Consider the following 12,262-nt stretch of genomic DNA (forward strand, 5'->3'; position numbering starts at 1 on the left):
AGGCAGCAGGGGAGGAGATGGTACAACTCCTGAAAAAAAAATAAAATAAAATAAAATAAAATAAAAAAAATAATAATAATAATAATAATAATAATTGTGGGAAACAGTTGTGTTTGGGGCAGAAGCTGTGCTTTAATTTCCACCAGTCCATAGATCAGGAGAGACAGAGGGTCTTCAGGCACAAGTGAGTACTGAGCACATGTTGCATTGCTCTTCATGAGCACCCTTTTGAAGAGTGGCAGGCAGGCGTGAAACCAAGCCTTAGGCATTCTGCTGCTCCTCAGCTGCATCAGAACATTTTGTCCTTTGATTTATATCATCACAGCACACTTGGAGTGGCCACCTCTTTGGTCTTTTGACCCAGCTAGTGCAACCCCATCACTGCTACAAGCCCACACAGAGCCCCTTCAATGACCCTGTAGCCTTTTCTAGCTTTGCTCCCAACAATATCAGCTCTTGCTATTTTTAATACTCTTATCTCTGCCTACTTTAATATTTGAACACCTGGGAGTTATAAATGCTTTACCTCAACAGGCCTCTGTCCCTCAGCTGAGCTGATGAAAGACTTTTTTCCATCCAGCTTGCAGCAAAGGGACATGATTTCAGTTACGAGGCAAACTCTGCAGATTGCCTGGACTTCGCTCTTAACATTGTAGTTCAGTGCTAATATTTATTGGCAGTGCCCTTGGCATTAGCATCCTGACAGAGGATGTTTTGACATGGGCTGGGGACTCCCTCAGTGACCAACAAAGTGGAAAAAGTAGAGGAGGGCGTCCTCCAACCCTGCTTCCTCACCTCAGGAACCTCTCCAGGCCTTGCCTCGTCTTGTGACTGCACCTAGATGAGCTCAGCTCTGCTTCATGCTTCCCATGTGCAGGGGATCATGGCCACCCTAGGGCCCACCAGATCTCTGGGGCTGTGGACTGGACTTTGTACAGGAGCTTCCAGGTTCAAAACACAGGCCAGAAATCTGGCATGATGAGAGAGCAACTTGATTATCAGCCCAAATTAAAATGAACCCACAGACACATTTCTGTGGCTTTGAGGAACATATAACTTGCTTGGGTGAAGGTAGGTGATGGTGTCTGAACTTGTACAAGATGCGCTGGGGTTGGTCCCACCACACTGTGGTGCAGCCCTGCAGGATACATGACCCACCGTCCAGCAGCCCCTGGGAGGAGGGCTGCTCTGTCTGTCTGGGGGCTGTCAAGATGGCAGTTTGCTTCTCTCCATAATTGCTGTGGGAAAGGAAACAGATTCACAGGACCCATTTTTTACCAGTCTGTGGGTACCAAGCTGAATTATGCCCAAAAGCCTGTTGCTGAGGCTCGCTCAGATATAGCTCTCCTCCCTAGCCAGATCTGTGGGGATGGCTCACCTCTCATCTTGTTTTGGTGCATGCTGTGGACGTGTCTTTCTCTCTTTTGTTGTTTTTTTTTGTTTGTTTGTTTGTTTTGTTTTGTTTTACAGACAAGCCACGAATGAACAACATCCTTACTTCTGCCACTGAACCTTATGATCTGTCCTTCTCCCGGTCCTTCCAGAACCTCTCTCACCTCCCACCATCCTACGAGTCTGCTGTCAAGACAAACCCAAGTAAATATTCTTCTCTGAAGAGACTAAGTAGGTGCCAGCTCATTTCATTTCCTTTGTATCTCATTTGCTCATCAGCCGCGGTGGGAACAACTTTAAGACAACAATCTTCCTCCCTCTGTTGTTGCACTGCCCAAGTTGGCATCTCTGGTAATGATTCTCCCAACTGTCACTTCCCATCAAGGAAGAGTAGAGAGAAAAAGTCCCTTCATTACCATGAGAGCACATGTGGTTATTTTCTTACTGGCCCCCTCACAGGGCTGCCTCATATCCTCTACCTCATATCTGCTCCTGGTGGAGTCACCTGAGAATCCTTTTTCTTTGTGGCGGAGCCAAGATGAGCCAGGCTGGCTGTGTCTCCACCAGCCAAGCTCGCCTCAGTGCTCACCATCTGCACAAGCAGCTGAAACCAGGTGACAAACCTAGGCCAAAGAAAAGCTGCTGAAATGGCTGAGAACATCCATTTCAGTAGGAGCACCTCTGCCTTTCCTGAGCACTGCTGAAACCCACCATGTGTCATGGTGTGTGTGTCCAGAGCCGGTCCTGACCCACACCGTACACTGGTTGATGGTACATTTCTGATGTCTTGGAGTGTTGCTCTCTGCCCTGTTCACACCAGTTAGTATCTGTTCTTTCTTGCTGTTTTAAGTATTGCATTGTTCTGACAACTTTTCTGTAATGCTCCAGCACAACACTGTTGCTGATGGGAAATCTCTTCAGAAAGTCATGGAATTCTCTTCAGTTTGGTGGGATTTTGAAATAAGTGATATTTTTTGATGAAAAACCCTCTCTCCAGACTGAGACATCAAGTTTTTATTATGTTTCCAAGGACATTTTTGGGTGCAGTCAGGTATTTATACTGCTTATTTTGAAAAATTACTTAGGTGTATCTATACTTGCGATAGTTTCATTGAAGGTAGGTGGGGATGACAAGTAGATCTTATTTCCTTAGTCTGTATAAAATTTACATTCCCAATTCAGCCAGATAACAGAGACACACAAAATTAAGCAGCTGAGAAGCCCTTGGACTATCCATGACATAACATTTGGAGCTCTCTCTCCCAAACCATAAACATTTTCCCCTCCCTGCATCCTTGAGGTGAGCTGTCCATGTTCTTGCACAGTTTTGATGATATTACCTGATAATGGGAAACTCTTGAAATCATGACATTGAAACATTACTGATTTAAAATGTTGCTAATTTGAGGTGATGACTCATTTTAATTTCTCAGATGAAATTGCATTAAAATGTATCTTTTGAAAAGCCCCCCAAATGTTCTTTTATTTGCAATTGGTTTGCAAATACCTGGAATAAATACTTCCAGTTCAGAGGCTGGACGAGTTCTTGACATTATTGGGAAGAAGTTAGGGAAGCGCCCACCAGGAACTGCACCAATGACTGCTCTTGTTGTGATGAAGCGAATGATCAGCCCGTGATTCATCCATTGTGCTACGTGTTGTGCATAGATTGAAAGTCATTGAAAGCTCCTTGAGTAAAGGATATTGATGTAGCTCACTGAAACATTAAAAAACAACAAATGTGTGCTAACTGAAACTCCTACATCTTTCACAGCCAACATCTGGAAATGTATATTCGATTTGAACATTACTCTCTACCCACTCCTACCATGCTTACCTGACTCACGCTGAATATAAATTCACTCAAACCAAGTAATGCCACCCATGAACTGGTCATTACCTTGCTAAATGTCTGGCCCATGGGGTCTGGAAAATTTTGTTTTGCAGCTGAAGAAAGGATAGTTCCATCCATGTCCAACCTGCCCCTCAGTGTGTCACAGAAGAAGGGAATATGTATTGTCCTCCAGCACTGTTTTCTAGATATTTGTATAAAAAGATTAAAACAGGCTTGTGTTAAGGTACCAAGCTCAAATGCCTTCAAGAATGTGCTGAGCAGAGTCCGCCTTCCTCTCCCAAGGCATTCCTGACCCTCTGGGCAATTATATCTCTGTCTCCATTCAGGGGACACCTGGCAGTCAACACAAACCTAAGAATATGAGAGTTCATCTCTAGCCATCGGCTATGGAAGATATGTGGGGTTCATTCACCCCTTTACCTTTTCAGCATCATCAGCCCTAAAAGGAAATCCCTGCATTATACAAGGGAAAGAGAAGTTATTTTCCCATCACTGTCAGGTCTAGACCAGTCCATCACCTTGCAAAGAGCTTGACAAATGCTAAACCAACAGCCTCACACTATATGTTTAGGTAACTAAATAAAAACTTTCAGCTCTGAAAGAGTTAAGCACTCCATGCTCCCACTGGGCTTTCATAGACTCAGCACCTCTAGGATAACTGAATCATGTTCTTATATCTGGTCTTCTCCAGAGCCAAAGGAAAATAAGAAGCCACACTTTCCCTTCCAAAATGACAGCAACATCATTTTCTTAGTGCATATGTAGGAGCTAAAGACAACAGAAAGTCTGTGGGAACAACAACAACAGCAAAAAAGTCTGGGCTTTGCAAATGAATTATTACATTTGAACTTTTCATATTTAAAATACTTTGTTTCTAGTGAACTGCCTTCCATGCTTAGAAAAAATGAATTGTTCTGAAAAAATCAATAGCAAATATAATATTTCTATTTGAATCAAACAAAATGCATTAGATACTCTTAAAATCTGTGTTTCAGCTAATTGTCTGGGTTTCTTCAGGCTTTCCAGACAGTTAAAGGTCACTTGTTTTCCCACAGTTAGCAGAGGCAAGTAGGAGAAGACAGTTTCTGCCCAAGAACATCTGAACTGAATAATCAAGGAGTCTCCAGGAACAAAGACTTATTTACTATCTCCTTGCTAGAGATGAGGAGCCAGAGCTCAGTGAGGCTATGGTCAGATCTACCTCACCCTATTTTATCCTGCAGTAATCAGGCATCTTGTCTCTGTTTCATCCAGGCACCTCTATAACCAGTGAAGGACAGTCATATCCACGTTAGAAGGTGCCAGTCTCTCATTCGCTCCTGAGTTGCTCTGGCAAACTTACCTAGCCTGTTGCTGGATAACAAGCCTGATTTTTGATGCCTAGAACTTAATGAAGTATTTCCCAGTCTAGGAGACTCATCTAAGTGATTTGTGCAACAAGGAAACACAGCTGCTTCACAGCATAGACACCTGGAGACCCAGCTGGGGGGTGCTACCAGTAGAGCCAGGCTGGAGGATCTCTGAGGGCCTCTCCACGGGATGCTCTGTGCCAACTTTGCCCTCACCCTGCTGGGCTTGTGCAGGGGAAGAGCAGTGGTGCATGGGGTGTGGGATCATGCAGCCAAGCAAGAGCATCCATGTTAATTCTGCCCTACCCAGCACCCCAGGGAAAAGCTGCTTCCAAACAAGTGGGAAAGGTCACTCAGAATGGAAGCTGATGTTTTCAGGAATATTAAGCCACTCGGAATGGGCTGAAGAATCATCACAAATGACTAGGCAGCTTGAAACTGTTAAAGCCAATTGAAACAGGAGAGACAAGTCCGAAGAGGGAATACACTGGAATTGCTAAGAAAGAAAAGCAGAGAAGTACCTTTGAGAAAAACAAAAAAATTGCTCTGATGATCTTGCTTACAGACATGCACATGTTTTAGTCATGCTAACTTACAGCCATGAGAATAAAAACCATCCTTAGCTTTTCCACACTCTCTTCCTAGAACTCCACCAATGTACCTCATCTCCCTGATTACAGAATCACAGAATCACAGAATTTCTAGGTTGGAAGAGACCTCAAGATCATCGAGTCCAACCTCTGACCTAACGCTAGCAGTCCCCACTAAACCATATCCCTAAGCTCTACATCTAAACGTCTTTTGAAGACTTCCAGGGATGGTGACTCCACCACTTCCCTGGGCAGCCCATTCCAATGCCTCACAACCCTTTCAGTGAAGAAGTTCTTCCTAACATCTAACCTAAAACTCCCCTGGCTCAACTTAAGCCCATTCCCCCTTGTCCTGTCACCAGGCACGTGGGAGAACAGACCAACCCCCACCTCGTTACAGCCTCCCTTGAGGTACCTATAGAGAGCGATAAGGTCGCCCCTGAGCCTCCTCTTCTCCAGGCTGAACAAGCCCAGCTCCCTCAGCCGCTCCTCGTAGGACTTGTTCTCCAGGCCCCTCACCAGCTTCGTCGCCCTTCTCTGCACCCGCTCAAGCACCTCGATGTCCTTCTTGTAGCGAGGGGCCCAAAACTGAACACAGTACTCGAGGTGCGGCCTCACCAGAGCTGAGTACAGGGGGACGATCACCTCCCTAGCCCTGCTGGTCACACTGTTCCTGATACAAGCCAGGATGCCGTTGGCCTTCTTGGCCACCTGAGCACACTGCTGGCTCATATTCAGCCGACTATCCACCATCACTCCCAGGTCCTTCTCTGCCTGGCAGCTCTCCAACCATTCCTCTCCCGGCCTATAGCTCTGCTTGGGGTTATTGCGCCCCAGGTGCAGGACCCGGCACTTGGCCTTGTTAAACTTCATGCAGTTGACCTCAGCCCATCGGTGCAGCCTATCCAGATCCTCCTGCAGAGCTTTCCTACCCTCAAGCAGATCGACACATGCGCATAGCTTGGTGTCATCTGCAAACTTACTGAGGGTGCACTCAATGCCCTCGTCCAGATCATCGATGAAGATATTAAAGAGGACCGGCCCCAGCACCGAGCCCTGGGGGACGCCACTAGTGACTGGCCTCCAACTGGACTTGACTCCATTCACCACGACTCTTTGGGCCCGGCTATCCAGCCAGTTTCTAACCCAACGAAGCGTGCGCCAGTCCAAGCCTAGGGCAGCCAGTTTCTTGAGGAGAATGCTGTGGGAGACGGTGTCAAAAGCCTTGCTGAAGTCAAGGTAGACCACATCCACAGCCTTTCCCTCATCCACCCAGCGCGTCACTTTGTCATAGAAGGAGATCAGGTTCGTCAAGCAGGACCTGCCTTTCATAAACCCATGCTGACTGGGCCTGATCGCCTGCTTGCCCTGCAAGTGCTGCGTGATGACTCTCAGGAGGATCTGCTCCATGAGCTTCCCTGACACTGAGGTCAAACTGACAGGCCTGTAATTTCCCGGGTCTGCCCTCCGGCCCTTCTTGTAGATGGGCGTCACATTTGCTAGCCGCCAGTCAACTGGGACCTCCCCCGATAGCCAGGACTGCTGATAAATGATGGATAGTGGCTTGGCCAGCTCCTCTGCCAGTTCTCTCAGTACCCTTGGGTGGATCCCATCCGGCCCCATCGACTTGTGCACATCTAAGTGCCGTAGCAGGTCACCAACCAGTTCTTCATGGATAGTGAGGGCCACATCCTGCTCCCCATCCCCTTCCACCAGCTCAGGGTACTGAGTATCCAGAGAACAACCGGTATTGCCGCTAAAGACTGAGGCAAAGAAGGCATTGAGCACCTCCGCCTTTTCCTCATCTCTTGTAACTAAGTTTCCCCCCGCATCCAGTAAAGGATGGAGATTCTCCTTAGTCCTCCTTTTTGTGTTGATGTATTTATAGAAACGTTTTTTGTTATCTTTAACGGCAGTAGCCAGATTGAGCTCCAGATGAGCTTTAGCCTTCCTAATTTTGTCCCTGCACAGCCTCGCTACATCCTTAAAGTCCTCCCTAGTGGCCTGCCCACTTTTCCAAAGCTTATAAACCCTCTTTTTTCTCCTAAGATCAAGCCACAATTCTCTGTTGAGCCAGGCCGGTCTTCTTCCCCGCCAGCTCATCTTTGGGCACCTGGGGACAGACCGTTCCTGCGCCATTAATATTTCCCTCTTGAAGAGCGCCCAGCCTTCCTGGACCCCTCTGCCCTTCAGAACCGCCTCCCAAGGGACTCCACCAACTAGTGTCCTGAGCAGCTCAAAGTCAGCCCTCCGAAAGTCCAATACAGCGGTTTTACTGGTCCCCTTCCTGGCCTCGCCAAGAATAGTGAACTCCACCATTGCGTGGTCACTCTGCCCAAGACAGCTCCCGACAATCACATCCTCCACCAGTCCTTCTCTGTTTGTGAAGAGAAGGTCTAGCGGGGCATCTCCCCTGGTAGGCTCACTAACCAGCTGCGTCAGGAAGCTATCTTCCACGCTCTCCAGAAACCTCCTAGACTGCTTTCTCAGGGCTGTGTTGTGCTTCCAGGATATGTCAGGGAAGTTGAAGTCCCCCACGAGTACAAGAGCTGACGATTTTGCAACTTGTGTCAGCTGCCTGTAGAGTTCCTCATCCGTCTCCTCATCCTGGTTCGGCGGTCTATAGCAGACCCCGACCAGGACACTAGCCTTGTTGTCCCTGCCAATCCTAACCCAAAGGGACTCAACCTTGTCGTTCCCAGCCTCGAGTTCTACAACCTCAAAAGACTCTCTAATATAGAGAGCCACCCCACCACCCCTTCTGTGCTGCCTGTCCCTTCTATAGAGCTTATAGCCAGGCATTGCAGCACTCCAGTCATGAGACTGGTCCCACCACGTCTCCGTGATGGCAACCAAGTCGTAGCCTGCCTGCCGCACGATGGCTTCCAGCTCCTCCTGTTTGTTACCCATGCTGCGTGCATTGGTGTAGATGCACTTCAGCTGGGCCATTGCCTTATCCTTCGGCCTTGCCATCGTTCCCCCTGGCACAGCCCCAACAATCCTAGCTTCAGCCCCATCTCCCTTCCTACCTAGTTTAAAGCCCTCTCAATGAGCCCTGCCAGCTCCTGGCCCAGGATCCTTTTTCCCCTAAAAGATAGGGACCCGTCTGCGGCCATCAGGCCAGGTGCTGAGTAAAGTGCCCCATGATCAAAAAAAACAAGATTTCTGCGTTGGCACCAGCCCCGGAGCCACGTGTTTAACAGGTGGGCTTTCCGTGTCCTCTCTGAACCCCTCCCTGCCACCGTAGGGATGGATGAAAACACCACCTGCACTCCCGCTCCATCCACTAACCGACCCAGTCCCCTAAAGTCCCTTTTGATAGCCCTCAGGCTTCTCTCTTCGATGTTGTCACTGCCCGCCTGGACTATCAAAAGAGGGTAATAGTCAGAGGGGCGTACCAGGTTGGGAAGCTAAGATTAGTGTCGGAGGAGCTCTGCTCTGCCTTACTGCGATGGGTTTGTCTCACTCATCTTAGACATATTGAGGTGAGACATATGAGGAAGAACACTCATTTAGGCATTCCCTCTAAATAAGAGAAGCAAAACAAAAACAACAACAACAACAACAAAACAACCCTCTTGGCCAAGTCAGCTCGTCCTAAAGCCAAGTCAAGATGAAGCACTCAAACATTTCTGAAGTTTGATGAGACCAACCCTGGTCAATGTTCCAAAGATTAACAAAGGGGGAAAGAATGGGAAGGGGGAAAAAATGTCTAGAAAATGTAATTTCTAGTAATTCCACTTCCAAGCATTTGAAAAACATGAGTAAAGTCCCACAAATATAATACTGATTTTGAAAGAGGAAGAGGAAGAGGAAGAGGAAGAGGAAGAGAAGAGAAGAGAAGAGAAGAGAAGAGAAGAGAAGAGAAGAGAAGAGAAGAGAAGAGAAAAGAAAAGAAAAGAAAAGAAAAGAAAAGAAAAGAAAAGAAAAGAAAAGAAAAGAAAAGAAAAGAAAAGAAAAGAAAAGAAAAGAAAAAGAATTAAAAAAAAAAAAAAAGAGAGAGAGAGAAAACTCACTGTTAATCAATAGACCAGTGATTTACTTTTGTCTACTCATCATTTCTGTCCTTTAGAAATCCACTCAGGATACGTTTTTGAATTTTAAGCACATCCATGAGGGAGAAACTTGTTTGATTGCAGTTTTATTTTGGCTAAAATTAAAAATGTCAGTTATCACATGAGCATCAATAAAATGATAAGGGATAGCACTATGAATGCCTCATTATCCCTGTGAACTTTCTGGTGCAACAAGGAAGAGATGAAACAGACTAGCAGGTTTCAGGTCTTGGAGACATTTGGGTTTCAGCAGACAAATATAAACAGACATCAGCAGTTCCACCACCACCCATGGGGTGAAGCACCTGGAGCCTTGGAACTCAGAAGCCTGGAGGTGTGCTTGTTTCACTGCTCTTCACTGCAGTAGAAAAGTTGCCACAGAGCTTCCTCCTTGGCACAAAGGCACTCATGTGACACAATGCACCCAACCCCTCCTCAAACTCTGCTCTCCATCACCAGTCCAGTGCTGCTCAGCTGGCACTACCTTTCAGAGACAGCAGCCTGTTAAATGTCTGCTTTGTGCCTGCTTAAGCCAGCTAGCATGGAGTTTGTGGTTTTGATTCCTCTGAGATGGAGATGTGAAGTTTGTCTGCACCTGAAAATGTTTCTGGAATATGTAGAACATGTAGATGTGCCAACATCTACATGTGTCTCTCAGCAGCAAAGAAGGAGACAGCCTGCATGAGCCTCAGAACACCTTTAAAATGAAATCAGGTCCCTGAATGGGTTAGCCACTGCTAGTAAAAGGCCATGGAGACTTCTACACTGCTTACAGAGATGGAAAATGGAAGGAAAGGATATATTTTTATGTTTCTAATTGGCTTTTTTTTTTTTTTTTTTTTTTTTAGAGTGTAGACCATGCTGCATTTTTTACCTAAATTAGCAAGGAACAACTTTGAACCACTTTTAATCAGCTGATTCTGCCACCTCACTAACAGAATCAAACTGCTGCAAACGTCACTTAAACTGGTTTAGCTCCTGCTGGCAATTACCACAGCCAGGTGTGAGCATCCAAGCACATCTCCATTTGGGATGTTCTCTGCTTTAATTACATCTATTTAGAGTCACTTGGGCAAATCCAGCAGCAGTTCTCTCTTCCAGAGCAGAGGCCAAGTGCCAAAGTGCTAATTGCTCAGCTCCTATTCTGCAACCAGCCTTACACATCATTATCAAGTCTGTGCACATTAAGTGTATGCAAGTCTATCTATGGCCACATGATAGAAAACAGATATCTAAAATTCCTGTGGCCATATCAAAATTCCCCAGTCCTTCTCAGGCTTCATATAAGGTGATTTTGAAAGGACAAGTCATTTGATTCCAGGGGAGCTGCTATCTGACCTTTGCAACAAGATTCCTCCAAGAAGTTTTTGATGGCAAAAAGCGACTCATTTCTACAATATATACTCTAGTAAGCAAAGCTAATTCATGGCAAGCATGCCAACAGAGGAGTGCTCTGGGTAATCTTCATACCCTGGCAATTAGTAGGTTGTAAAGAAGAGCTTGACTGAAACGATGGTGCTAACAGGGCATGCATTTCAGCACACATATTCTCAGTTTGTATTTTTGGATGCTGAGATAAGACCAACCATTCTCTTCACGAACCTTCTAGGGTATTTGGAATATTTGGAGAAACATGAATAACGGCAGCCGGGGGCATGAAAGAGAGCGCTGAGCATGTGGGAGAGGAAAGGAGGAGACCAGTGCGTGAGAGCATCCATCACAGGCTGCTTAAAGCACTCTGAGTTCCTCCTGAAGAGCTTAAGACACTAATTTTAAACTGTTCTCTTGTGAGCTGACTTTTGGGGTGTTGTCAACACTTGGTCTTGTATCATAAGGCATTGGCGTTTCCTCAGATAACTCTGCCTCGTGGGACAACTAGCCAATTCCTCATCCAATGTAATGTCTAAAACCTATAGATCTATGTCCGTGTCAGAGTAAACAGAGCAATTTCCTCACCAAATTCCTATTTAACTACTAGGTATTTTGAATGTCTACATAGACTGTAAGCATTTGAGGACACAGGGTCTGGACCCACCATCCCCTCAGAGCCATGTCTCAGGACAAGGTGCTGTCCCATGAGAGGATCATCTACTTCACACACCCCATGGTTGCCTAGACTGTCTTGCAGCAGAGATTTGCAATTTTTATCACTTGAGCAACCTCAGCAACACCACACATAATTTTTTCCTCCTCCTCTATCTGATACTTTCCCATCTTACATCACCTACATCAATGGAGTGAAATACTAAAGCTGAGAAAAGGGGTTATTTTTTATTATCTTTATGATATATCTGTATTGTATTTATCTTATAGGCAAAAGACTTTGCAAATGAATTTTATGACAGGTACTAGGAGCTGTGTGTGGCCTATAGGAGATGAGGTCTTTGCCCATCAACACTTGGCTTGAGATTGATAATGAAAGGGTATATTGGATCATGCGCGTTCTCAACTCTGTAGTACCTGTGCTAAGCAGCTCCCATTAGGTCACTTTGCAAGAGATCTTGCTCTCTCTGTAAGGTGGAGAACTTCACTTTACCTTTGTGTGGGGAAGCTTCGTGCATCCTGCAGTCACAGGCACATCATAGCAGTCCACAAGCTGCACTGGCTTTGAAGCCCAGCAACTGTTGATTAATCTTACATATCTTACCTGCTTATGGCATATGAACATCAGTTAGTTTTACCAGAAAGTTGGGTTGTTTGTTTTTTGTTTTTTTTTTTTTTGCTTCATCTTCAAATTGCAAGTTGCTTGAGTCAGAGTCAGGTTATTCCATCTGCTCTGGGATTAAAGTGATATGTTGGGATATATCTGCAACACATGACATCCTCATATGTTTGAAATACAAAAAGATGATGCTGTGTGTCTGTGTCTATGTGCTGAGTTATCATTATCCTGAGCAACAAAGATATAGTTTAAGACAGAGAAGAAGCAAAATGAGCAAGAAACTTTTCATGAGATAAATTCTACAATATCAAGCAAAATATCTGGAAAAACTGGAAAATAAAATCTCAGACAGATGATTC

At 45.7% G+C, this 12,262-nt stretch overlaps 1 protein-coding gene across 4 annotated transcripts in view; it reads left to right on the forward strand.

Moving 5' to 3' along the window:
* Positions 1-12,262, forward strand: part of SHISA6 (shisa family member 6) — a 256,321-nt gene that overhangs the window by 241,631 nt on the left and 2,428 nt on the right. For 3 of the 4 annotated variants that reach the window (XM_082774674.1, XM_082774676.1, XM_082774677.1), the window contains one exon: positions 1,471-1,623. In XM_082774674.1, the coding sequence (XP_082630800.1) occupies positions 1,471-1,623 (153 nt within the window). The remainder of the gene's footprint in view (positions 1-1,470; positions 1,624-12,262) is intronic. The other variant, XM_082774675.1, reaches the window with a different exon arrangement.

This window comes from Aythya marila, assembly GCF_965140915.1.
Source record: "Aythya marila genome assembly, chromosome: 18".
Classification (NCBI taxonomy): Eukaryota; Metazoa; Chordata; class Aves; order Anseriformes; family Anatidae; genus Aythya; species Aythya marila.